This window comes from Poecilia formosa, unplaced genomic scaffold (genome assembly GCF_000485575.1).
Source record: "Poecilia formosa unplaced genomic scaffold, Poecilia_formosa-5.1.2 Scaffold41, whole genome shotgun sequence".
Taxonomy (NCBI): Eukaryota; Metazoa; Chordata; class Actinopteri; order Cyprinodontiformes; family Poeciliidae; genus Poecilia; species Poecilia formosa.
Genome location: NW_006799980.1, coordinates 411,157 through 438,073, shown reverse-complemented (window position 1 = coordinate 438,073; position 26,917 = coordinate 411,157). Strand labels below are relative to the sequence as shown.

The window sequence follows — 26,917 nt, the reverse complement described above, 5'->3', positions numbered from 1 at the left end:
ATACATATAGTATTATTATAACAATTGAAGTTAACATTGTTACTAGATTATGCTATAAAATGCCACTATGTGCCTGGACAACACAAACGCTGCCCTTTGAAAGACAAAACATGGGATCTAAGTTCCTCTCTGTCCACGATGTCTGCCGTCCGAGTTTCCCTCTGTAACCTAAACCATGATGGGTGAAACGGGGGGTGGGCATAACAGAGCTGGGAGTCCAGTGTCGGGGCACAGAGCAGGTCAGGCTGCATGTCTTCCTCGAAGCACAGCTGCCTCTGGTGTTGGTGGAAAAGCTGCTGTGACCTCAGAAGTCAAAGAGTAGACGCAGATCAACTCTCATTGGACCACAGAAGATGTTTTTAACAACAAGTCAGAACATAAAGTACAGGGAGGAGAGAAAATTTACACTTTTCCTTGATTAAAAGTAGTTTTGCTGTACTCTTATAAAATATCCACACTGGGCTGCTTGACGATATAATGACATGGTGAAAAAGTCAAATTCCTCGCCGCTCTTTATCTGACTGCTTTTATCTGAAACAGAAAGGCGGTGACAACAGGTCGCAGATATGATTATGTTTAGTTTTTGTTTTTGTTAACAGAGATTTAAGCAACACATTTTTATAGTAGTTCACATTTTTATAGTAGCAGTTTTTATAGTAGTTCGTTACCATGGTTACTCCAGAGAGTCACTCAGTTCAGCCTTAGAGATAGGATGAGTCCCATCATCATGGATGGACGGACGGACAGATTAATACGGCTAAATAATTGGAACACAAACTTTATATTATTTGGGGCATATATAAACTATATAATACGTATAAATACTAGAAACATATCAATAGTAAACAAGTTTTTTTATGGTTTTTGTTTAGTTTGCCCTCCCACCAGTGGGTACGTCTGGTTTAGAAAGTCACAGTTCTGTTAAAGCTGTCCGCTGTCTCCCTCGTGTCGTAGCTAACGCTGACATTAAATTTCATGTCACTATTTCAGATTGAATTAAAACCACAACCAAATCACTCAAAGTCACTTAATTGAAACTGATCTAAAATAATTAACTCAGTTAATCTAAAAAGCACAGACCAATAAAAATACTATCTAAAAAGATATATATATATGTATATATATATATCTCACTCATAGTGAAACATGCAGCGTCCGTGTCAGCTTAGATGTAATTCAGATATACTCAATTTTATCCAGTAATATCCTGACATCTTGTCAAATAACATGAAGTTCAATTTAATCAGAATATATTAAACCAAAAATGAAATTCAGTTGATGATTCAGAGCTAACTGATAAAAAAAAATCTCTTCTGTCGAGGAAGTCAAGCTGATTGTATCAAAAATGATCAATTAATACATTTGTTGGAAGAGCAAAATTATCTCTTCTTTTCAGCCATTAAGGAACTTGACTGAACATTTTAAAGTAAAGCTCTTATTTAAATTGCATCATTCTTTTTAACTATTTTAGGGGATTTTCATTCTCACAGTACTCTATTCATCCTGTCGATGACTAAAAATCATACTGAGCAGGCAATAAATTATGATGACTAACATTTTCTGTGAGTTTTTTATTTGTTTGTTAGAAATTAGCATTCACAGATATTTGCATTGTCCCTTTAGCAGTTCGCATCACAAATAGAGTTACAGCTCGCTCCAAGACTCTGTGTTTTTGTGGGATGCTGCCCTCTAGAGGCCAAAATGAATCTGGTGTCAAGTTCGCAGTTCTGGGAACAAAGCAGAACCCGTTCCAGTATCACGGGAACTGAATCAGACACCCTTCTGGACACCATGATGACAGTTTTTATGTTTCTTACAGGAGGAAAGCGATGCTCGCCAACAATTTGTTCGCCTTCGCTGCTGGGAGTCTGATGGGAATGTCTAAGGTCTGTCGCTCCTTTGAAATGATGATTCTGGGACGTTTCATCATTGGGGCCTACTGTGGTAAGATAATGTTCTGTTTCTATCTTTCCTTTCTCAGTTTTCATTCATTAAAATGTAAAAACCGCTCGAGTTCTCCAGCTTGTTCTGGTTTAATCTGTCGCTTATTTGAAATGCCGACCTTCTGTCTTTCTTTTCATCTCTTCCTTCTTTGCGCAGGACTTGCGTCTGGTTTGACGCCCATGTACGTGGGGGAGATAGCTCCTACAAGTCTCCGAGGTGCACTCGGCACGTTGCACCAACTGGCCATAGTCACTGGGATTCTTATAGCACAGGTGTGACTGCGTGTTATTGGCCGCCTGGGAAATAAAAGCATTGTCAAACTTTACAAAGATGCAACTCTGTTCTGCTGCATTAGTTGCGTTGAGCAATCATTTATATTTTTTTAAAATGTAAACGAGCCGAAGGAGGAGGCTGGGACAAAACGTCCTAAAATTACCGGTTATCCATGATAACTCAGACTGATCCTCAACCTAAACTAGGACTCATACTGATCTCCTGCTCTGGTTCCTTCTTCTTTGTGTTTTGAAAATAAATGTTTTAATTTTTTTTAACTTTCACCACAGTTTCAAGACTCTTATCTTGTCGGCCAACACGTATAAGTGCCATACTTTAAGGCGGGTTCTCTAGCCTTTCCAATTTGAATAGTAATAGTACTTCAGACATATTAATGTATTTGTGCCTTACTTTTAACACCAAGGCAGTACACAAACCCATGAATTACCAAGAAAAAAGTATAGTTGGAGATATGTGATTGAATGAAAATGTACAGTTTTTTTAATATTTGGTTTTATTCCGTCACTGATTTACTCAAATTAAAGATTTGTTTAGTTTGAGATCATTGTCCTGCTGTGAAAGATTAATTTGGTTTAACTTTATTCTCTAGGTAATAGTGGACAGTCCTGTATTGCCGTGGTAAATTTCTCTTTCCAACACAGTGACTCTCTTCCTCACATTGCTTTTAGATCTACAAGTTCAAAGCAGATGTGTGTTTGAGATCGTCCAGGCATCACTAACGCCGCCTTTTTTCTTCTATTTGACAAGATTCTGGGTCTGGAGATGTTGCTGGGCAGTGAGGACCTTTGGCCCGTTCTGCTGGGTTTGACCGTGGTACCGACTGTTCTGCAGATGGGTCTGCTGCCCTTCTGCCCCGAGAGTCCTCGATTCCTCTACATCGTTCGGAGTCAGGAGCATCATGCCAAGAGTGGTGGGTGGAACCGCCGTCCCACACGTTGTTCTTGAAACTCCTCTTTGCCTCTCGATTGTCTGAACTCCTCCCATTTGTCCTCTGGACAGGCTTGAGGAGGTTAACAGGCCGGCAGGAGGTGGGTGACATGCTAGCAGAGATGAAGGAGGAGAAGAGGAGGATGGACATGGAGAGGAAAGTCTCCATCCTAGAGCTCTTCCGCTCGCCTCTGTACCGCCAGCCCATCGTCGTCTCCATCCTGCTGCAGCTCTCCCAGCAGCTCTCTGGAGTCAATGCAGTTGAGTTTTGATTTTACTCAGAGCATTAATCAAGTCCCAAAACTTGACCCGGGTCTCAGCGGTAACTCAGATCTGTTTAATCCCGCCTCCAGATTTTCTACTACTCCACCAGTATCTTCATGAAGGCAGGAGTCCAGAGTCCGGTCTACGCCACAATAGGAGCCGGAGTTGTAAACTGTGCCTTCACTGTGGTCTCGGTGAGATGTCTGTGTCCTGGCTCGCTGGTAGCCTCGCAGTAACGTTTAAAGTATTTGGGAGACTTTATACAGCCTTGCTTTGAGCCACATTAAATCAACAAGTGTGTCTCTTTCTGTGTTTAACTCTGTTATCAAAGAGTAAATAAGATAAGAGGAGGCTGGTCAATCGTTTTCATGTTGAGTCCATTATCCAGCTGAGTTGTCATTTAAAAGAAGCAGAAATGTAATATTCCACATGTTAAACCATTGGTGGAGGCATATATCCACCAAACTGGGATAAGAAATAAGTTTGAGCTCTGCAAGGCAAGAGCCTCACAATAAATGCTACACCACAGTGTAGACCCTCCACCAGTTTCCTCATTCACAGCTTCTTGCATATCTGTGCTCCCTCAGACTTTCTTATTAAACACCTGATACTAAAATTATCTTGCTTTGATTCTTATATTGTAAGACTGTCCACACTAAAGGGTGTTGTGGTTAATGTGACCCGGTAATGTCGGTGTGCTCACACTGCAAAAATACTAAACTTCAGCTAGCCTTTGTAGCTGCTGGCATTCAGCTAGCATTTCTAGTTCATGCCTGAACTAGACCAAACTGAAATAGTTAAACTGATTTTTAGTATTCAGTCAAACTAAAAATCAGTCTATTCTGGTCAGCTTTTGTTGGTTTATAATTGATCAAAACTAGAAAGCTGAGTTTGTAAACATGCTAGCAACGTTAGCTTAACCTTGTAAGTCTCAATTTTTTAGTAAAAAAACAACAACATATCAATAAGGCACTGACAGAACAAACTTTGTACATTTGGCTCAGAAATGAATAAAAGTTAAATTTTTTCATTGTCTTCCTGAAATAAACAGCTGTTCCTCGTGGAGCGGATGGGTCGGCGGACACTTCACATGTTGGGTTTGGCAGGAATGTGCATTTCTGCCATTATCATGACCATAGCCTTGGCTTTACTGGTAAGTAACGCTAACATTCAGGTTGAATTCTTACTTGTTTTTTGTCTACCAGTGTTACCAAGCCCAATAAACCGCTGACTGCCTCGTTTCCTCCACCTGACAGGACAGCATTCCTTGGATGAGCTACATTAGCATGCTAGCTATCTTTGGCTTCGTGGCCTTCTTCGAGGTGGGTCCAGGTCCCATTCCTTGGTTCTTTGTGGCTGAGTTGTTCTCTCAAGGCCCAAGGCCGGCTGCCATGGCTGTGGCGGGCTTCTCCAACTGGACCGCCAACTTCATCATCGGCATGGGCTTCCAGTACGTTGCGGTGAGTACCATCAGCATTCCAAAATATGGAGTCTTGCAAATGTTTTGGACATTTTTTCCCAATAAATTCACGCTATCTCCTAAATCTACCTCCCCAGGATCTCTGTGGGCCTTACGTGTTCCTGATTTTCGCAGTGCTGCTCCTTTTTTTCCTCATCTTCACGTTCTTTCGGGTGCCAGAGACCCGGGGAAAGACATTCGACCAGATTGCAGCCAACTTTAATCAGCACTCGGCGGCTGGCATGATGGATATGGACATGGAGCTGGACAAGCCCAGCACAGAGCTGGACTACCTGGGCGATGAAAGCATCAACTGAAGAGTCCAAACAAAACCAAAAAAAACAAAAAAACTGAGTACAATTTAAGGTGAAGTTTGTGTACGGACCCTACTCCAAAATTTTTATTTTCTGACATATTTTGAGATCTGTAGTCATATTGATATAGCTTGTGGTGCCAAAGCAGTGTTAAGATAAGTGTGTGACAGTATGGAAGTTTCTGGAGCCGTCGTTTGCTGGTACCACAGCAGTTCGCTAACTGGTGGTTCTGACAGCTCAAAGCCTTTGGGTTAGAGACTCACCGATGAAGAAAAAGACAGAGGCATTGACTGTCGGTGTGAGATGATTTCGTTCAGTGCTGATGAACTCAGACGCAGCATTGAAAGATGGGGAAATTTTGGAATTCCTGCACTTTATAAAGAAAGACTTCGGCGAACGGAGGTACAGGTACTGTAGGACGGTGGTGTCCAACTTCAGTTCTGAAAGACCAAATCAGATGTAAATGGTTGAGCTACCTTCTGAACATCATGTCCTGCAAATGCTTGGTAATAATTAATTTGCTTTGCACTGTGTTCAACCAAGTGAACATCTGAGACCTGTGGGACATTTGGGTCTTGGGGACTGAAAATGGACATCACTGACGTAGGAAGTTGACGTAACTTTATAGTTTTCACTTAAGATGGGAACACGTTAGAGTAAGGCTGATTTGGGTTCCTGTAGAGACTTTGGAAACACTCTATTGCAGAAAAAAGTTAGTTTCTTAACTAGTTTGCTTTACCATCTGATATTAAAGGGGCAGTATTATGTATTTTCTTGGCACATAGTCTCGTTTTAGAGCACAATCAAATAATCTTACCTTCAGTTGTTTTAAAAATGCTATATATCAAAAATGACATAGGAAATGTGTCTACAATATTTAATTCATTGAAATTGGGCCTGTGTCTCTTTAAGAATCTCCCTCTCTGTCAGCCCGCCATCACAACATTCCTCTTTCAAGCCTTTGAAAACATTTTTACCAGCTTTTCACTGAGAAGTCGTTTGTATGATGAGCTCGGCAGACGCACAGCTCCACCAATTGTTTGCTGCTTGCTGCTGCCGCTAGTCTGAAGGAGCTGAGTGGGGAAGGGAGCTCTATGAGGTGGAAGCTTGGCTTGGGACTGCAGCTCCAGGAAGAAGCTCCTTACTCATTCCAACCCCTAACGCTTGCTCTCCTTTGTGAGAGCAAGCGTTAAGGCGCCCCGAATGGTTTGCTACTGGAGATTCAACGATTTTTCATGAAAGATTTGAAGAAGCACACCATGCATGATTTTTGAAGAGGGAATAACATGATATAAATCTAAAAAAGAAATCTCAAAACTTTTGCATAATAATGCCTCTTTAAATTGGTGAATGCAGTAAAAATCAAGCAACGAAGCGTTCACACGTTTATCAGCCTTTTTCCCCATATTTTCATTAAAGTTTTGGATATTTGGGAAGTTTAACTTTTATTCAGCTGATATTTGAAGAGCAGTTGAGCCGTATTTGTAGGGAAACATTGTGATACTGTTGATATTACAGTCACATAAGTTCAGATAAACAGTTTGCTGACTTTTTCCTTCACAGCTTCCTGCTGATGAAGCTTGGATCACAGATTAAAACTTGACCATCAATTTTATTGGCATGCAGACCTCGAGTCAGAGCAGATATTGCATTAAAGCCACGTTGATTAGATTTACTGCACAGCTCTAATCTGTCTGTTCCTCAAAACACTGCTGGAACCGACTTCCCATCTGAGCATAGCATAGATGAGTCTGAACTAGCTAGAACAGACTCAGAATGACATTTTGAGTCTGTTCAGCTAACAAGTGAAAAACCAAAATCCTGATGGGTTTAAGGGTTAAAAATACCCAAAGTTAGACACAAAAAGTCAGAGCAAACCCTTTAGAAAATGGAACAAGCTTAGAAAAACTAAACATTTCACCCCAAAACTTCCACACTGTAGGAATCCTGCATCAGTCAATTCTTTACACACGTGTTCCCTTCTTAAGTTTTAATGTTTTCCAGAGATTTGGGAAAACATTTTTGGTACTTCTTGTGTACATAGCGTTCATGTCATGGTATGCGGGTCTAAAGTTTCTACTCTGTATGCACTCCAGCTGGTGTATGCTTTTTTTTGTGGATGCTCAGTGAGGTTAGAGATTAAGATTTATTTTGTAGTTCATGTACAGTCTTTGCATCAATGTGTGTGTGTTCTGTTGTGCTCATTTCTGAATATTTGTATTGAGATTTTTTTTTCAGTGGACCTGTAATTTTATGCTGTGGTTATACAAGTGATGTAAATAACTGTACAAAAGCCTCTTCATTTCCATATTATTCCATCCTAGTCAGACAAAACTAAACCAAAGTCATGATATTTGCAAACATGTTTTATTAGTTGGCATTCCAAGCACCGACATTGCACATAATCCCCTCCAACAAAAAGGAAACCTAAAACTCGAGAAATAAAGTTTTTTTTCTCCCCCCTTCCCCATCAGTCCATCCAAAGCCAGAGATGAAAGGAGCACAACGCTTCAACCGATTCAGGTGGTACCAGAACTAAACCGACTCCCAATGCAAACCACCAGCTGCACACCTGCTTGGGTTTCCCCTCAAATCAAATTAAAAAGCCAAATAAAAAACAAGGCTGGTTCCTCTGAATACCTGATCTACCCTTATCTGGTGAGTTAAAGAAAATGTTCTTCTAAGAGGGGTTGGAATGACAGAGCCACCAAGCAGGTTGTCCTTCCCCCCGGCTTAAAGGTTTTTAACTTTTCAATCACACACCCATCGGTATCACCTTTTCTAACCTGCTGACTCCTCGCTAACCAGTTGCTGTAAACAAGTTGAGAGAGAGAGGGAGAGTGTGAGGGAAGGGGAGAGCAGTGCATGTTGTGAAAGAGGTCCAGTTCTCAAATTCAGGACCTACAAGAAAAACGCAAAGGAGGCACAGGGATTTCAAACGGTGAAGAACCAAACGTCATATGCCTCTAATCCTGAACGAGGATTAGGCTGGTCTTTAATCCTGGTTTGAGAAAAAGAAAAAAAAAAATGCTTTGTGTTTCAACTAAAGACTAAACTTAAAAAATGTCCTTAAAGACTCCATAAAAATTGCTTTTATCCCTTTAATGCCAGCATTCGACTTTAAACCAGTCCACGTCCGTCAAGAGACCACCCGTTTGTCCCGTGATGCACGAGCAGCACAATCTCGAACTGTCCGAATCCAGAGTCACTCAGCGTTCTTTGGCATCAGGTCCCGTCTTCCCCCTGGGGGCTGAGGGTCTGAGACAAGCCTGGGTGCAATCACTCCGTTTGGGCTTCAACCTCTGTGGCGACCTCCGCCTGAGGGCAAACAAATTACAATGCGTCACAGGAAACATGCAAGAACACTTTAATATGCTCAACGCTTTACCTCTGGAGATTTTGGCATTTTAGGAGAGGTTTTCGGAGACGACTTTGACGATTTGGGTGTAGATTTGTCCCCTGTTGGATTTGTGCTCTGAGGGGGGGACCCAGGCTCCGAGCCAGACTTCTCCGTCTCATTCTTCATGCAAGACAAAAAACAAATACATTTAACAGAAGTACTTATTCAGAGGAGTTTTGTTTAAAAAAAAAAAAAAAAAAAAAGAACTTGCTTTTGATGTTGAGGATTCAGAGTTCCTCTGCCTGCGCCGTCTGGACGGCCGGCGTGGTTTCTGGCCTTCTGTTGGCGTCTCGCCGTTGGTCTGGACACTCTCAGGAGACTCCACCTGTTTTACCTCTGCCTGCTGTTCCTTGCCTTCCTCTGAAGCCACAGGTTTCTGGTCAGCTGCAGACTGATCTGCAGGTGGGCGAGGGCGGAAGGGTCTAGGTTGATGGGGAAAGAGAGTTTAAAACAAAACAAAAAAAAACTGTATGGACATCGTCACATTCAAGTACGACTTCAGGGTTACCTGCGGTAGGGACGGTAGAATCTGCGCCTTTGTGGCATCTGCTGTGTCTGATCACCTTCAGCAACTCCATCTTTTTCCTCTACAACCTCCCCCTGTTATTCCAGTAAAATTTAATTAACGCCAAAGTAAAACAAAAGAAAAAAAAACCCCTAAATGTTCATTCTGCTTTACCATACATTTTGGGTACTAAGCCGCGGCCTGCGTGGCCTACGTCTCCGGGGTGGAGGCCTCATCTCCTCCATTTGCTCCCCCTCTGGTGCAGGAGCTTGGCCATCGGCTGGTGTACTCTGGTCTGCAGGACGAGGGTTGCGGGGGATGAACCGCCGACGGAAACGCCGTTTGTTGGGAGCATAGCGGCTGCCTTTAACCGGAATACCACCCGGACCCGTAACGTTGGCCGCTTCCGAGCCCTGTTGGGACAACGCACCAGTTCTTGAACAGGCTAGAGCTTTCAATGCCAGAAGAACCCAAACACTCCTTCGTTCTCACCTTAGTTGCTTCAATTACATCAAACTCTACGACTTCCCCGTCTCCAACACTTCGGAGAAACTTTCTAGGATTGTTCTTCTTGATGGCAGTCTGGAGGAAGAAATCAGTCAAAGGAATGGTACAATCAAAGCAGGATGAAGAACCAAAACTTAATCCTACCTGATGAACAAAGACGTCTTCTTTAGTGTCATTTCTGCAAGAAATGATAGTTTAGCAGTTGCACCAGATTGGGGGATTCTTATACTAACGCATTGTATAAAGTGGTACCTGTTAATGAAGCCATAGCCGTTACGGACATTGAACCATTTCACTGTGCCTTGAACTGCCGTGGCTGTAACAGAAGATTTAACAAATTTGTTTTTTTTCCCCCCTCCTTTTTACATAAGACATGGGTATACAGGCCATTTTACAGAAACCATGCTGTTATCTTGCCCTCATCATCAATCATTAACAGTCAGACTTTGAAACCAGGTCTGATCTGGGTCACGAGGGAGGGAAGTGGAGCAACGATACAACCTGTTTAACACCTTCAGGAGGCAAAAGGCAAGAGACATGATTCATCAAACAATGATTTGAGCTTTTGTCAGGAAGCAGTTTCTGCTGGAGTCCACCTGATATCGTTTAATTGGTCCATGTGTTGCTTAGGCAAATGATTTGCAGCTGTGAGGACTTCATATCTGGGTCGTGTGCTCACAATGTCAGGAGAGCAATATAACTTTCTCATTTGCCACAAAAATGAGGCGCACTCAATGCGATAAACATGTATCAATTGAATTCTTTCTACAATATGGAGATTAGGTGTTTATAAGTACCAACACGTGTCGCCCTGTAAATGAAGCCATAATTATTTGTTTACAGTGCTTGTAAATGGGATTGCCCAACCATCCTCACAACTTTCAGACGTCAAAGGATCGCAACATAGCTCAAGACTATGAAAGTGCACAAGTGTTAAGAATGGGACTTCACGCAAGCAATGCGCCCTAAAACAACTAACCAGACTGGTTTGCGGCTCTTCCACACTCTCTGCACCCACCTATAACCTTCCTCTCCGGCTGAGGCTCGTCTCCCACCGGGGCTGGTGGTGGAGCGCTCGGCGCCTCGGCGTCGCTCATCCTCGCTCCTGCTGCTCTAGTTTGGGGACTGCCGCTCCTGCTGATTCCGCTGCTCTCGCCCCTTCCCTGTTACTCCCCTACTCTTCTTGAAACTTTTCTGCCCGCCTCGGTTAAGGTTTTATCTCGACGTCACGTCGCGCTGCCGGACGGAAGCCGCGCCCTCATTGGTTTCACTCGGGCACGAGCTGGAAACCGATTGGCTGCGAGAAGTCGGCAAATTGGACGGGAAACAGTGGCAGGTGGGGAACAGGTAAGGGTGAGAGGAGATGATTTCTGCCACCGGAAGTGGAAGAAAGTTTGATCTAAATCGAGTTTATGGCACGTTTTTATGCAGACTTTAAATGGAAAATGTTGTTAAATTTCAATCCGGTGTTCAAGACAGCCTGTAACGAGCCACCGGATTATAATCTCCTGTTTTAAATTGTTTTACAACTGGATTTAGTTTAACTGCTTGAAAAAAAAACACACATTTGAAAATATGTTAAAACTGTCATGTGATTTTACAGAAATTACCCTGATACCTTTGATGTGAATCGAAATTACCTAAATTAAACCAAATCTAACTCAATTAAACTTTGTTGACCTAAACTTAGAGGGAATGAAAAAATATAACTGAAAATGAACTAAACTAAAATAAACTGAACTTGATGAAGCTGAATTACTTAATTAAACCGAGCTGAAAAAGAACGGGAAATTAACTATGTGGAAATTAAATTCAGATTGAATTGAGATTAAATTGATTAAACCTTGATTAGCTAAACTGATGGAGGTGGTCCAGAAACAACTGAACTAAACAAAACTGAATTAATTGAAGTGAACTGGAATTGAACTGAATGAACCAGAGTTGAATTGAACCTAATCGAAGGGAAGTGAAGTTGGATTAAGCTGAAATGATCTGAACTGAATTTAACAGAACTAAATCAAATGGAGAGAAAATTAACTCAGTGTAAACGAACTGAATTGATTTAAGGTGAATAGATTAGGACTTCCCTGCTTATAGTGTTTCCTGATTGTGTTTTTGGTGCTACAAACATCAAAATCTACTCTCTATAGGCTATTTTTGAGATTTGTATAAAACTAAAGTTTTAATCATCCATTCAATTGTTTATTTGTGGTACAGGGTGTTGGTGTTCAGCATCCTTGAGTCACTTTCTGTATGGAGTTTGCATGATGTCCAGGTGCATGCTTTGTTTTTAATCTGTTTTCTTCAGCTTCCTCCTAAACCTCATAAGTGCCTGCTAACATAGCCATGCTGATATCACTCAGAAAAGTCGACTGTCAAAGTTTCAATTAGATTTTATTGTTAGATGCTTTAAAAAAAACACATTTCTTTTTAATCTCTGCGATCTGTCATTAAAAGTTGCCTTTATAGAACAGCAGTAGCTTAATTCACATTTTGCCTTTAAGTGCAGCCTGCATAGGTCACTGCACTCCAGTTTCAAACCTCTAAATTTAACTCAGCCCCTCTGAGAAGAGCCAAGTTCAGCAGCACCATTTGCTGCACACTTGTGGCCATGAGTCCAGAGCAAGAAAATAGTTACAAATATAGATTGAGATTCCAGGTGGGAGAGGGAATACAATAAAATAAAGCAGGAAAGACTGTGGGGATGAGAGTCGACTCCTTAAGATGCAGGAGAGTGTATGAAAACACACGTTGAGCTTCTCCAACTGCATCCTGATCAATAATGTGTCATTTTAATAAGGTGCGCAACAGACTTACACCTTTTAGCTTGAATCCGCAGAGAAATCGTAAAATCAAAACAGAAGTAGAGGGCGCCATTTGTAATTTAGATTCACAGCGTCAAACAATGTGTGTCAAATACTTTGCTGACTTTGTAAACGCACAGAGTGTAGCATCTATCACACAGTAAGAGTCCAGGAAGAGAAAACATGAATGGTCCATGTGCGATACACATCAGCTTGTTGAGGTTTCTTTAACGGGCATCTGCATGACGGAGACGTCAAGCTACCGCCAGTTAGCCAGCAGCTAACAGGAAGAGCGGCAGCTCTTCAAAATAAAAGTCTTTCAGCGGTGAGGGAGGAGAGCGGGGAATTAAGCACAGAGATACAGTGACGATTTACCTTTGTATTAAAAGTAGGAACACGAGTGAGGCAATACTTCGTGACAATACTGTTATGATCATTAAAAAAGCTGGTTTTCTGATATCGATGTGCGTCAAATTCGACCTAAATTTGGTCCATATGTCCTAGTAAATTAACATGTAGACAGTGTTGATGTAGAGCAACAAGAAAAGAAAAACATTTATCCAAAAGATAAATTAGATGCTGAGTTTCTTTAAAGAGGTAAATGTAAGTCAAACTTGACCAGATCTAAAGTTGTGGAGAAAGCGTATTGAAAAGTCTTGGTGGAAGTAATTAGACAGAAGGTGATTTATACTGTGTCAAATGTTTTTTTTTTTTGTTTTTTTTAAACAATTTAATGATTCAGGAGTCTGCAACATTTACAATCCAAGGATTCATTTAAATCCAGCCGCATAAGGCTATAGCTTAGATTTGAATATGTTACATAATTTTTTGATAAAAATGACAACTTATGACTTTTAATAAATTTCTCCTCTCGGAAATTTGTTGTTGTTTTTTCAGAGCCACCATTTTATTTCTGTTATTTGCATAAAGCAAATAGAACTCTTGCAAAAAGCGGATGGATAAAATTTCTTCTTTGAGACATAGTTTGCGGAAAATGATACAACAAAGTTTCCAAGCAATCGACAGGAAAAACAGATCTGCAAATATCAAGGGTATTTTTTTAATGTAATTCTGTTGTAAAAAAAAAAAATCTGTATGTTTATTCCGTATTATAAAAACATTAGTTATCATTTTCATATATATTGAGAGCCATTGTAAGTCCAAAAAGTCACTGGAGTTATGTAGTTCTACATATCAATAACTTGATATGTAGAACCATGACGCAAAATAAAATAAATATTTCTCACATATATTCCTTATTATATCTCAATAAAGACGATATAGCCAAGTCAAAGAAAAGCAGTGTACTGTGAGTTTTGTGAGTGTTTTGTTGTGGTAGAGCCAACAGGAAGTGGTTTCTGTCGATGTTTATATGTTTATTATGTCCAAGCGGTGCTGGGGAGCTGGATGACAGCAGCAGACAGAGAGAGAGAGAGAGGCTGCACATCGTACAAACAAGCGGGCTTTGGATGCGTTTCGGCCCGGCGGCTGCTTGGAGTGGTCGCCTTCCTCTGCTGGAGGCAAACAGCAGTCTGGACAACACTGAAGGGGAAGGAATGAGTCAGAGAAATAATAAAAACACCAGCTAAAGACTAACTGATAATAATTAAAAAAAAATAAAATAAAAAAAAAGGTGGGCGCGACATCGTTTTGGAGGAGCAGAGGCCGGGCCGGACAGTGACCACAGCGGAGGAGCAGAGCCATTATCAGCGGAGTAAGTTCTCCTCGTCCAATAAGAGGGGCGTGTTTGCGCCTGGGCAGGAGGTTTCCTCCGCACAAGACGGGCTGCAGACAGGCGCTCTTAGTGCGTCTCTCCTTTAGGTGATTTGTTATTGGATTTAAAGATAAATAAATACAGCCAACATTTTTGGTCCATCCAGCGGGGGGAGAGCAGCTGGTCTCGGGTCTGCAAGGCGCTGCCTGCCGGAAGCCGCAGTTACATTAGTGTTCAGCTGTTTGCTGGTTCCTGTGAGTGTTACTGGGAGGATGGGGGGTGAGGGGGGAGGGAGCAATAACATAGCTGCCACTTTAGCTCCTAAAGGCTGGCTGTGGCGACTAGGAGGGCCTCAGCCTGGGTGCAGGCAGGCGGCATGCCGGTCCGCTGAGGGCCGCAGTCAGAGGAGAGAGACTCAGCGCGGATCTATGAGGCAATGCTGACGGATTTTTACTTTAAGAAACATATCGAGAGCAGAAATATTGAGAAACACAACCACGGCTCGTCCAGGACATTGTAAATGGTTTAATAGGATCACTGTAATTTACACAACTTAAAAAAAATAAAAATAAAATCTAAATATGTAACACACTACCAGTGTTTTTATACCATTTACAGAGAGGACTGGAACAGCCAATGAGGTGAAAGAAAAAAAAAAGGAAACTAATGACAAATATCCAGAAGTGATTCAGATTCTCATCCACATGACACTGTGATCGAAAACACTATCAACAGTCACTGTAAACACAGAGTCCAGAGAGCACATTGTATATCCAGCTGAGAAAAAAAAAGCCCCATAAATGTATTACTAATGTCTCAGGTTTTGTTGTAAAAGTTTTAGCCTTGAAACAACTTTAGTCATTGCTACGGGACTGAACCTGCATTACTGCCTCCACACCTTTATAACATGCCGCTACTGAGCATTTAAGTGTCACCAAGTGTATTGAAGGCACATCAAAACTGAATTATTTCAATAATTGTTGAATATTTACTGCAGTCCATTACCTGTAAATTACATGGACAACAACTAACCGATGTAACTCGACTTACAGTGAAGTGAGTAAAATCACCCAATTTAAAAGTGTGTTCAGGTGAAAGTACTAATCTTTGCTATGCTGCAATAATTCCCCTCACTTGTTGGTTGTTTTGTATAAAAATGACTAAATGTGCATTTAAAAGGTGTGAAACGGATCCTTCAGTGAGACGTTTGCATGTGAACCTTCAACATGCAGTGGGAGAAGTTGCTGCTGCAAGATAGAGATTTAGTAAGTGTGCCATGAACGAGGGTGTTTTTTTCTTTTTTCAGTTTTAATATTAAAGGTTTTCAATTTAAAACCAGCATTTCATTTTACAGCATCTTAAAGATAGCAAAAGAAAAGAGAGAGAGAGAAAAAAAACAGTCTAACCACTGAGATTCATAAAAAAAAACGGCTTGTTTTTGATGAGTGTGTGTGTTTGCCTGTGCAGCAGCCATGGCGGATGCAGAGCTGGACTTCCAGACCGGTGATGCCGGGGCGTCTGCCACCTTCCCCATGCAGTGCTCCGCGCTGCGCAAAAACGGCTTCGTGGTGCTCAAAGGTCGACCCTGCAAGATCGTCGAGATGTCCACCTCCAAAACCGGCAAGCACGGTCACGCCAAGGTAACAAGCAAACAAACAAAAATGCAGGATCAGATAAATTGGCAACTGTATACAGGTGGGGGTTTAGTCTAGATTTAATGGCACTCAGTGTTTCGGCTGTTATGCAGTTCTCCGATGAACCGTTTTAACGTGTTTTTCATGCATTTGTATTGTACAGTACAATTGAAAAATGAACAAATCTGCCAGATAAAGAAGAAATAGCTACATAAATACGCAGACACTTAAACTAGGACGTAACTGAATCAGCTTTTGATTTAATTTCTGCATTCGGTCTTCCACGAAGAGTGAATCTGATTAACTGTAGATACTTTAGATATTCCTTCATTTCGCTTGGCCAAAGCAGAACGACTTCAAAGGATAAAAATGAACGTATTGCACCAAAGTATGAGTCGGGAAGAAGAGTAGGAAAAAAAAAAAGTCTACTGCAGGACATAAATCAGCTGGGGCACACTCACGACGGTCACTGATCATTTGTATAAAAACTTGTATGAAAACATGACAGAAACCTCATATTTCTGACAGAAACGTGTCAAGAGAGGCTGACAAGAAGCTAAAAGCAACACCGAAGGAGCTGCAGGAGTTTTGTTGGGAGTTTTGCACGTGACATCAATCTGCTCTGTTCTCCTTATGTGTGTGGAGTAAGGAGTTCAAAGATAAAGAATCTCTTCTTCTACAGTTCAGTTAAAACCTCCCGATAGCTTGTGGGAGAATTTATTTTACAGACGTAAAACAAACCTGGACAGGATATTAATGAGGCATTTCTCAACAAAGGTGAAAAAAGTGTTGATTGATCTGATCACAACAGCATTTCGTTTTATCAATACGAAAAGTTTCAGATCCACTTTAGAGCAAACGGTTATGCATCGTGGACCTGTCAGGTGGTGATCCATCTCTAAATCCTCTCTCATTAATATTGATGAACAGTCAGTCCCTATAAAACCTGAGTGTTTCAGATCAGAGGTGTTTTAAAGGGGCGGCGTTATGTATTGTCCAGGATTATTATAGCACAATCAAGTAACTGTGCTGTAAAAAAAATTCTGCATGTATCAAACATGACTTAAAAAAAAACACTTGACTTTGCAATTTGACACCTTAAAATTGGGCTTTAAGAAGCTCCTACTCTCTCTGACGTGCCGCCATTAGCAAGACATCACAACAAAGCTTCTCATTATGCTTTTAATCAGGTCATTAATCAGGTCATTAGCTCGGCAGACTCACAGTTCCACCAGGTGTTTGCTAATTGCTGCTGCCACTAGTCTGAAGGAGCTGAGTGAGGCAGAGAGGAGCTCTGTGAGGACCTAAAGAGGAGTTTTGTGGAAACAGGCGGCGCTTTGTGAGAGCAAGTGTGTAGTCACCCCCAAACGGTTGCCACGGGAGATTCAAGGACTTCTCAAACATTCGTGAATGAAACAAAGCAACACTCCAAGCATTTTTGTTATACTGTTATCATTCCAACAATTTTTTTTTTTAGCTTTAACATGACAAAATCCTGACTTAAATCAGAGAAGTCAGCTCACCCTCTAAACAGTGTTTTGCAGATATCTGTATAAATGTTTCTGTGTGTCTTCTGTGCCTGCGCAGGTTCACCTGGTTGGCATCGACATCTTCTCCGGTAAGAAGTATGAAGACATTTGTCCTTCCACCCACAACATGGACGTCCCCAACATCAAACGAATGGATTACCAGGTGAGTCGACCTCTGAAAGCTTCTTTTTCTTTTAAGACTTAAACATTATAACAGCACCAATGAGAACTTTTGTTCTGCATAAACCAACACAAAGGCGACCCAGTTCACTGACGCCATGTTGTGTTTGATTTTGTGAATGTGGACTGGCTGGTCGAACTTTGAGAAACATCTATAAATATCGTTAAAATAAAGAAAATGAATGTTTAATACCAACTTTGTTTGACTTAAAGAAGGGGGGTAATATCAAAAGTAAATCACTAGATGCCCCATTTTTATGCTGTTGTATCTTCGTACCCTAGTGGATGCAGTTGGAAATTTATAAAACTAAACATTCGAACATAAAGGTTAGTGGGTGCAGGACAGACGGGGCTAAAACGTGATGCTGGATGGGGAATCCACACAGCTTGCCAAACTGTAGGCAGCAGGTGTTGAGTTTCCTGCTAAAGTGAAACCACGCATTCCCGGTGCTGGAGATGTATGTAACTCGGGTCATGCGAGCATTTTTAGGTACGTTGTCACCTTTTGACCCTTTCGCATGCTCTAGTGGAGCCGCTTCCTGTGTGTGGTTAACGCGACGCAGTGCAGAACACAAGAAAAAGATCACAAGTTCGTGTTCCTCTTTCACAGCTGATTGGGATCCAGGACGGCTACCTCTCCCTGCTCCAGGACAGCGGGGAGGTGAGAGAGGACCTGAAGCTTCCCGAGGGAGACCTGGGAAAGGAGATCGAGAGCAGGCACGAAGCCGGAGAGGAGATCCTGGTCGGTAGCATCGCCTCGGCGCGCGCTCTTTTTTCCGCTGCAGCCTTTCCTCCAAAGAAACGTTCCCAGTCCCCTCCTCTCTCTTTTCCAGATCACTGTTCTAAATGCAATGGACGAGGAAGCTGCAGTCGGTATAAAAGCCTTGGGGAAATAAGCCACAGCAGGTAAACGCAACTGACCCAACGCGGCCTGAGAAAGTTTGATCTGTAAAATGTTTTATGCGTTTGTCACCGGACGCCAGCATGTGTTGTAGTTTAGGTAAAAATGTTTTTCTAAAACCTGCTGCTTTAAACTGCTGATGTTTATGCATATTTAATAAGAGGGGCGTGGAATACCCAAAAAATTGTAGTCAAAGAGTAGCACTACATCTACATATTTTTACTTAAGTAAAAGTAAAAAGTAGACAACCAAGAAATTATTCAAGATAAAGTAAAAAAGGTGTTTGGTTAAAAAAGTTAACTGATTAAAACATCAATCATTTTAATATTTAAAAATTACATAATTAGACGTAAAAAAACATTTTTGCTTTTGAAAATAATTCATGTACATAATTACAAAATAACAAAATTAGGCAAAAGAAAAATGTTTCCAAATCAGTTTCCTTTGATATGAAACATATTGAACTTCAACAAAAGCTGCAGGCGTGTGTGTGTGGGGGGTGAATTTTTGGTTAAAACCAGCTCCTCCTTCTTCATCGGGTGAAGTTACTCACATTGGGCAGAGTATCGAGAAAGTCAAAGTAGTGATACATGTCTTCACTCAAGTAAAAGTAAAAAGCAGCCATCCCAAGAAATCACTCGGAGTAAGAAAAGCATTGAGCAACCAAGCTACTCAGAGTAACTGATCAAAACATTCCTCTGCTTAAATCCGTTTCAGATACAAACGAGATGCACTGGACCTGGAGGAAAAGGAGAGGCTAATGCATCGTCCAAGCTAGTCTCCCTCCCTTCTCTGTCTGTCTCTTTCTTTCTTTCCGCCTCTTCTTTGGGTTCAACTAGACGACTTGAATAAATGTCTGGAAACAACAACAAAAAAATATAAATAATAATAAAAAAAAAACATTATTGATGTACATGCACAGACGGGAGTCCCAGAGTGGATCCACAAATGTTGTGTAGCGGCGCCACCTTCAGGGACGAGCTGTAATCACTCTTCTGTTTGACAAACCTCTGCTGAATCAAGGGCTTCACCTCCAGATCTACAGCGAAACCGAAAACGATTTCAGAGAGATGATGAGTGTATTCTGCCGGTGTTCAAAGTTATTTATTGAGGAGATGTTGTGCGGAAACCTTCACGGCTCTCTGAAGACAAATGTTATTTATTGCGCTCCCAGGTCCTGATCCAGGATCTGTGGACAATCTTTGGCAAGTTTGGTTCCGTCTCTTGTGTTCGTACAGCCGAACCGTGCAGAATCTCCGCAAGGGCAACACACACATACAAAAAAACAACAACAACAAAAACAAAGCTAAACGTAATAAAGATGATGCAAACTGATGAGTGTGACTTATTGTTTATTTAGCCAGTTTTAAACGAATGCTTTAAGCCAGTTAATGCCGCAGAGGACGACAAAACAAACAGCAACGCTCCAAAGTATTAACACAAAGTTCACGAGCCTGAGTGGGGATCACCAGAGTGAATCTAACCACCTGTGAGTAAAGAAAACAGGTCGGCTTAATAGAAAAATAACAGTTTGACGCACGTTTAAGACCATGAAATGGTTTCAGACCGGCTTCAAAATAAGTTTCCTTTCAACTGAGCCGGGCCACGTCTGCAGGTCCGTTTCGCAGCAGGAACCAGCAGAACCACTTCTGAGAGGAGAACTGAGGATTTATTGTGGAACGAGGTTCTGCTCGTTTCACATAGAAACGCAGGCGGGAGGCGGTGCACCAGTGATCTTCTTGAAACATCTGACGCGTTCCTGGTTGGAGTAGCTGATATAAATGTATTTTTAAAAAAAACAAACAAAAAAACTTCAACATGTCCATTTAAACATAATATTGGGATTTTTTTTTCTTCCTTCGTAATATTTGCTCTGATTGAAAATGCTTTATGTGTTTTGTGTTTCATACAGGAAGGTCTTCGGTGGCGCGCCGTCTCCAACCTTCGTTTCTAATGTGCTGATATTTACTTTTTTTTGTAATAATTTAATCAAAAATTGACAATGACTTAAAGTTAACAGAAAACTCTTCACATAATCTTCTGATGTTTTTGAGATCGAAGATGTTGAAGGCAGTAAAAGTCAAAGCTGGTCTTAGTCTATCTTGCTAAAGCTAACTAACCGTTAGCTTGCTAAAGCTAACTAGCCGTTAGCTTTAGCACCTGAGTCCAAATAACCTGGATTTACACAAAAGGCTGACAACTAAAGATGTCATAAGAATTGTATGTTGCAGGTAATATTAATTTATTATAGCTTTTTAAAAACCTTTAAATTTCCAGTTTCATCAGAACTAATTCACAAATTCCTCGTCTTTTTGTCGCCGTTTTATGGTGGTTTCTGTATGAAATTATCAAATTGTAAGTTGGAAAAATTAAAACATTCCACAAGATTGGAGGTTCAACGTAGAAAGTTGTTAAAATCGGTAATTTGGTATCTGAGTAAATTTAAAAGTATGCCCATCCTTTCTAGACTTAACAGACATCAAGTTCCGACATAATTTTGACTCGAATGCTCTTGTGCGCCCCCTGCTGGCCACAAGGCTCTACGCAGCATAACTTTTAATGAATATCTACAAATGTTATTCATTAAAAGTTGTGGGGAAAAAAACGAAAGCAAGGAAAAACAACGGAATCACGTGAATCGTAGCTTTTCTTGTTAGCTTATTAAAAGTCAAAATAACTACATTGTGAAAATTATAGTCATTATGGCACAAATCAATCTATGTTTTTATTTTAAATCCAGAGTGATCCACCACGGGTTCCTCCTCATAGTGGTGAAGCTGCAGCAGAAGAAGAAGAAAGATGAAGGCGGCCGCGCTTTACTTGCTGTGGTGGTAGAACCTCTGCCCACTCTGGCTGTGGGCGAGGAAGCTGTGACGGGGGGCCCCCTGTGGGGAGCTCTGAAACGAAGCCTGAAGACGCAAACACAAAATATCACAAAAAGCTGTTTAAATTACAAAAAATGAGAGGCGACCCAGGAGGGAGCCAGGAGGTGGGGAAGCCTCACCTTGGCTGTGGGGATCTGGACCATGGGTGTGGGCAGCAGACCTGAAGCAGAAGGATGCATGGCAGAGGGATGCATGGGCCTCAAAGCTCCCTGACGGAACAGGAAACAGAACAAAACCACAGTCAGATTTACGTAAAACGGAAGTTAAGGTCAACAGAAGCAACGTTAACGTTAGAGTCAATGTTTCTGGGCTTAGCACTAATGATCAAAACATTTTTATCCTGGAGGACCCAGCGTAAACAAAAGGTGGGTGGCTGCAGAAAACAAGCCTGGGTTCGTGGGACACGTTGCCATAGTAACCCATAAGCTACGAGTGCCGACGCCGCAGGTCAAACCGGACTACAACTTCAACCGTAAGCAGACCGGGTTGCATTTTCCATCAGTAGAGAAATCCAAGCTGAATATGAATTTTTAGATTTAAAAATCCGAGTCACAGTGATGGCGACCGACAGTTGAAACCATTCATCAGGTAAGAACAAAAAACAAAAACAAGTGGTCTGGTAAAATACACATATTCGGTGTGATTATCAGATCTGTTGTATGAACTGAACAGGCTCGACTCACTGCATCTGTGAAGCCCGACTGCTGGTTGGCGTGTTCCAGCTGCTTCTGCAGGGGTATCGAAGCTCCAGAGATGAATCCTGCAAGAGACGTGACAGGTCGCGGCTTTTAACGCGTCAAATCGATTTCTTTAGTCCGTCAGAAATAAAGTCGCGTTGATATTTTTCTGCTATTCATCTGGGCTGCGGCCGCTCGTTTCTCAGGTCAGCAGAACTCACCAGGCTGGGAGGGGAAGTGGCTGTGAACAGGATAGCCTGTCTGCTGGTGAGGGAGGTACTGCATGGCTTGGAAAGCAGACGCTCCTGGAGATCAAAATGTTAGGAGATCAGTGGAACAATGCAAACACACATTTAAAAAAAACAAAAAGCGAAGCAAATCAAGTTCCTCACCTCTGATCTGAGAGCTGCTGGCGAAGCTAACGGGTACAGAGGGTCCAGGGGCGTAGGTGGAGGGGTGCTGGGACGCGGCCACGCCGTAGGGCTCGTGGACTCCCTGGCTGCCGCTGAACTGGCCGTGTTCTGCTGAGCTGGAGCTGAACCCGGGCGTCTGATAATGACGGGTCTGACACAAAAATGAGATGGAAACTGAATAAAATAATCTGCTTCTGATGACATTAGACTTTTAGGCCGTATAGTTCAGCCTGTACTTATAATTTTTTTTCTGTAGTTCTGGTGTTTTTATTGTTAAACACAAACTGGCAGATGGGCGATTTTATTTCAGCCTCCTCTCCGGTTCTGTACTTACCGGGATGACGGAGGCTGGGAACAGCTGCTTGCTCCGTTCTCCCAGCAGGGCGCCGGGTCGACTGTGACTCACCGGACTTCCTGGACAGACCAAACATTAAAGCTGATGCGTTAGACGCATCTCCTCTGCTTTTATTTTTAGTCAGTTTTACAAGCTGACTAAAAAAAAAATCAAGAAGCCACAAAAACAGAACCTGTCTGACAACGAGAAGCAGGCCAAAAGGTGTCAAAGAGCAAACAAATCATGTCATCGCCCAAAGAAATTCAAGAACAGGCGCTGAAATCTAAGAGTCTGTAACTTATTGGAACAAAGACATTTCTAAGATAATTTCCTACAAATAAATAAAAGATGGAAGAGAGATTAATCTTCCCAGGAGTGCTCACTCTTCCAATATCACTCCAAGAATCGATACCTTTTAGCTAAAAGTAACCCGGATGTCGGTTTGTCTTCTCACCTGGGATGCTGAGGAGATGTTGTCCTGTGTGCATGGACAGACTGGGCTGGTAGCTGGCTGATGTCAAGGTTGTGATATCGCTGAAGAGGGAAGAGGAAAGCAGGTAAAACACGCGACCTCAAACAGAGAATAATGCATCCCGGCGGGTCGGTACCTCTGCTCCTTCCTGCGTCTCTTTTCCTCCTCGTGGAGGACTTTCTTAAGCTGCAGAAAAAGCTGATGTTTCTCTTCTTGGAGTCCCTGAAGTTTCTCCTCCATCTTCATGACCTGGTGTTAATGCAACAAAAAGATTGATTTCACAGGATCTGTTCTGGTTTAATATGCAACTAAAACAAAAAACAAAAACAAACACAAAACAAACACACACACACACACACATAGCGGACACACAGACCTGTTCTTTGGTTTCCTCTAAGGACATCCTCTCCTCGATTTCTTTTGTCCTCTTCCGCTCCTCCTCTTCCTTCAGCTTCTGCTCCATCATTTTGTCCACCTCCTCTTCCTCTAAAAAAATGTTAAAACATGCAGAAATGCTCACGCAGACTGAACCAGAAATGGTGGAGCAGATATGTTCTTTTATAAAATAAGAAAGAAATGCTAAGCAACTGATGAGCTGCAGTCTGAGGGGTCAAATTCAGGAAGTGGAAGATTATAACTATGCAAATTAAAGAGTGAGAGAGAGAGAGTTTAACTTAAATTGAATTTCAAATTCAGACAATTATTGGACAAAAAAAACAGAGGTCTGTGAATTTATTCTTGAAATTACAGTACTTAGAGTTCTTCTGGCTGTTGGAACGAGTTTAATTTGTATTTACCTTGTCTCTTGCGCTCCCTCTCCCTCATTATATGCTTATGGAGGGCTCTGGCCATCGCATTGGACAGCTTGGGTCTCTCCAGCAGGGCGGGCATGGTGACAGGCAGTGGAGGGGCCAGCTAATATGTTTGAAATGCACAAGAAACAACATGAGAATACTTCAGTGCATGAAAGGATGCGCTTTCATTTGTGAGCATCGCAAGATATAAAACAGGAATTGAAATTGTACATTTCATATGGTTTAGAGCAGAGGATTCCTGGGTTACCTGCATGGTATAGACCTTAATGCCTTCAGGACTTAATTATATGCATTTAACAAAGTGTTGGAAGAATCACCGAGAGGTTGCGGATCAAAGTGACATGGCAGCATCACTGCAACTGCAGATATGAGGAAAATCTCTCTTTCTGCGTCTCCATAGCCTATTGTTGCTTACCCATCTTCATTAAGGCCGTTTTGGTGGAAAAAAAAAAACGAGTTCAATTCGGTTCTGCCTTAGGGTCAATGTAAATTATACTAATTATCTGTATATACCTGCATACATATATAGGTAATCAGAAACAATGCTCTTTTTATTGTTGCTAGACAAACACACATTTGTAGTCAAACCCTAAATGCATGTTTACTGACAAAGCTGCGTCTAAACTGCTGAAGAAAACCGAGTTAGCAAGCGGCAACGAGCTACATGCTAAGCTAACGTCGCCTGTAGCTGTTATCAATTACATAAAATGAACAAAGGCAGGGTAATTTAAAATTCATATCAATGCGTCTGTCTTGATGTTATTTCCATCACATAAGTACAGGTATGTTTGATACATAAACTCTTTCTTTAAAGATGTGACGTTTTTGACATCGCTAGCTAGCTGTCAAGCTACGTGGCCCATCTTGTTGTGTCTGTCTTTAATGTGACTTCGGTCTCACAGTGTTAAAACAACTGAAGAAAAACTTACTTTTGTCGTTTTGCAATGCGTATAATGAGAACCTAAATTTCAGCTGTTTTCAGCGTTTTACTCCGGATAACGGACAAGGAGGAAAAAAAATAAAACTCTACTTCTTTTCTTTTCTTTTCTTTTTACGGTTGGTAAGCAGCATAAGCAGGTGCATTACCGCCACCTACTGGACAGGAGAGAGCATGTCTCCGTGTGTAGAGAGGCAGGGTCCGGTTCCTCGGTGCCCCGCCTCCCTCGTAGCCCATTTTTTTTCGCTTGTGGGTGTGATAGGGGATTGCTCCATGAACTTTTATTTAACTTTTTAAATGTAATATAATTTTTTAAATGTAAAGGTCATTTTTAAAATCAGATTTCTATTCCAATTAGCAAACAGCTGTCATTTTCATTCTGCACTTGGGTCCAACTCAACCATTATACATCATGACAGAAGAATTTGTCCACACAGAGAACACTGCAGACAAGCAAATCATATTATTTAAGGAGATAATTTAGTTGCCCGAGTCAAATCTTATGATATTGGAAGGAGCTGAGGATGATTATCAGGCTGTGCTGGCTGTCTTGTTCCCCGACAGGTCAAAGAAGCCACATTTTGCATTTTCATATTTACTTCGCTGTTTCCAGTCATTTTATTCCAGTTTTTCTAAGTATTTTCTTTTTTTTTTATTCATTAAGCGATCAACATTTTCATGTCAGTGCTTGGGTCCAATTCAATCATCATTACAAACCGTCAAAGAATCTGAAATTGAATTTATCCCAGGAAATGATTACAAGTGGTCAAAAAAACAACTTTGTTGTTCAAATGAACTATGAGCATACAGTGTTTCATATAAGAAGCTAATCTTTTTTTAATGGTGGAATTTACTCATTGTTTCCGATAGTATTTGCTCCCCCAAACTGAGCATTGAACTAAAAAAGCAAGAGCAGTGACAGAAACGTCTAAATCAGGGTTCAAAAAGTAACATTCAATAAAACACACCTGGACTTTCATTACATTTTTTATCAGTTATGGTAATGAATGGAGAGAAATAGCCAGTAATGTAGCTGTATACAGAGATCAAATTGTGTTTTCATTAAAAAAAAGAAAAAAAAAAGACAAACTTAAAAAAAAAAAAGAATAAGATTGCGCCCAGCTTTACAATACCTTTAGAAAATAAGCCAACTAAACTGAACAACATTAACAATAATTATAGCAGGTCAACAGAATATTCATACCACTGGAAGCAGAGGATGGCTGTGTAGTCTGAATTCTATCATCCTCCTAACATCAGATGCAGGCAGGACGCCGTGTGCTCTTAAACAATTTAATGGCCGGGGGACGAGAAGACAAGTCTCGCCACTTCAGACTCTTCTGCTAGGAAAACAACTGCTGCAAAACAGTTATCCTTTTACTCCATCAGAATTTCATTTCCAACCTTCGGCCCAAAATGCAATTTTTATACCAAGCAGGTCGACACAACCGGGCGGCTAATAGTTACTTTTCATTATATGTAGAAGCTGATTTAAAAATCAAGATTTACTGCCTTTTTTTTTTTTTTTTACCCCCCCCTCTCAACCTCGGAGCAACTATCATTACAGCCTAATTCTAAGATTATTAGATCCACAGTTTTTTTTTTACTTCCTTTCATTAACCTATGATCAGTTATGACACTAGCAAAAAAATAACTGGCCAAGTGACCACATAATGAGAGTAGTTATCGAAGAGTGGAGGAAATACAATTCAGACTGCAGAATAATAAAGACGAGTTCACCGAGAGCGCAGTGACGTATAGCAGAGACGAAAGTGCAGTTGACATGTTTACTCTGGGATGTCTAGGCTGCAGAGCTGGATTTAATATTTAATATTTAAATGAATGAACGATGGAGGTCTCAGAAAGATGGGAAAGTGGTGGTAAGGAGGAGATCAGATTTCCCTTTGGCTGCTCCCGTACACGCTCTCATCACTGTAGGCAATGTAGAGGAAAAAGTCCTCTTCGTGATGCTCCTGAGGAAAAAAAAAAAAAAAAAAAAAACACATTA

The 26,917-nt window shown here is 41.3% G+C and overlaps 5 protein-coding genes across 6 annotated transcripts in view; 2 read left to right on the top strand and 3 right to left on the bottom strand.

The window, feature by feature from the left end:
• LOC103137499 (solute carrier family 2, facilitated glucose transporter member 4) overlaps nucleotides 1-7,500 on the top strand; it is a 14,491-nt gene extending 6,991 nt beyond the window's left edge. The window contains exons 4-11 of the mRNA XM_007551253.2: nucleotides 1,820-1,944; nucleotides 2,101-2,216; nucleotides 2,986-3,148; nucleotides 3,238-3,425; nucleotides 3,519-3,623; nucleotides 4,481-4,582; nucleotides 4,686-4,889; nucleotides 4,987-7,500. Coding sequence (XP_007551315.1) covers nucleotides 1,820-1,944; nucleotides 2,101-2,216; nucleotides 2,986-3,148; nucleotides 3,238-3,425; nucleotides 3,519-3,623; nucleotides 4,481-4,582; nucleotides 4,686-4,889; nucleotides 4,987-5,205 — 1,222 coding nt within the window. The 3' untranslated portion in view covers nucleotides 5,206-7,500. The remainder of the gene's footprint in view (nucleotides 1-1,819; nucleotides 1,945-2,100; nucleotides 2,217-2,985; nucleotides 3,149-3,237; nucleotides 3,426-3,518; nucleotides 3,624-4,480; nucleotides 4,583-4,685; nucleotides 4,890-4,986) is intronic.
• A 55-nt stretch (nucleotides 7,501-7,555) lies between these two features.
• On the bottom strand, nucleotides 7,556-10,949 carry LOC103137500 (Y-box-binding protein 2-A). The gene is made up of 9 exons (XM_007551254.2): nucleotides 10,633-10,949; nucleotides 9,867-9,930; nucleotides 9,759-9,792; nucleotides 9,600-9,689; nucleotides 9,287-9,520; nucleotides 9,111-9,202; nucleotides 8,814-9,024; nucleotides 8,591-8,722; nucleotides 7,556-8,520 (listed from the first exon to the last, which is right to left on the bottom strand). Exons 1-9 carry the CDS (start codon nucleotides 10,709-10,711, stop codon nucleotides 8,482-8,484), a joined length of 975 nt encoding a protein of 324 aa, XP_007551316.1. The 5' UTR covers nucleotides 10,712-10,949; the 3' UTR covers nucleotides 7,556-8,481.
• A 2,862-nt stretch (nucleotides 10,950-13,811) lies between these two features.
• On the top strand, nucleotides 13,812-19,665 carry LOC103137498 (eukaryotic translation initiation factor 5A-1). 2 transcript variants are annotated; one of them, XM_007551250.2, is made up of 6 exons: nucleotides 13,812-14,132; nucleotides 15,600-15,772; nucleotides 17,354-17,458; nucleotides 18,086-18,217; nucleotides 18,309-18,377; nucleotides 19,094-19,665. In XM_007551250.2, exons 2-5 carry the CDS (start codon nucleotides 15,605-15,607, stop codon nucleotides 18,369-18,371), a joined length of 468 nt encoding a protein of 155 aa, XP_007551312.1. In that variant the 5' UTR covers nucleotides 13,812-14,132; nucleotides 15,600-15,604; the 3' UTR covers nucleotides 18,372-18,377; nucleotides 19,094-19,665. The 2 variants fall into 2 exon arrangements, with proteins under 2 accessions (XP_007551312.1, XP_007551311.1); XM_007551249.2 differs by having other exon boundaries at nucleotides 13,813-14,132; nucleotides 18,309-18,381.
• Nucleotides 19,666-21,007: 1,342 nt separating this feature from the next.
• Nucleotides 21,008-25,176, bottom strand: gps2 (G protein pathway suppressor 2). Its single transcript, XM_007551248.2, has 11 exons — nucleotides 24,902-25,176; nucleotides 23,955-24,072; nucleotides 23,534-23,643; nucleotides 23,294-23,406; nucleotides 23,140-23,219; nucleotides 22,686-22,765; nucleotides 22,331-22,502; nucleotides 22,160-22,243; nucleotides 21,945-22,021; nucleotides 21,381-21,470; nucleotides 21,008-21,285 (listed from the first exon to the last, which is right to left on the bottom strand). The coding sequence occupies exons 2-11, from the start codon at nucleotides 24,046-24,048 to the stop codon at nucleotides 21,193-21,195; spliced, it is 993 nt and encodes a 330-aa protein (XP_007551310.1). The 5' UTR covers nucleotides 24,049-24,072; nucleotides 24,902-25,176; the 3' UTR covers nucleotides 21,008-21,192.
• A 668-nt stretch (nucleotides 25,177-25,844) lies between these two features.
• LOC103137599 (gamma-aminobutyric acid receptor-associated protein) overlaps nucleotides 25,845-26,917 on the bottom strand; it is a 3,666-nt gene continuing 2,593 nt past the window's right edge. The window contains exon 3 of the mRNA XM_016671045.1: nucleotides 25,845-26,906. Within this exon, the coding sequence (XP_016526531.1) occupies nucleotides 26,802-26,906 (105 nt within the window). The 3' untranslated portion in view covers nucleotides 25,845-26,801. The remainder of the gene's footprint in view (nucleotides 26,907-26,917) is intronic.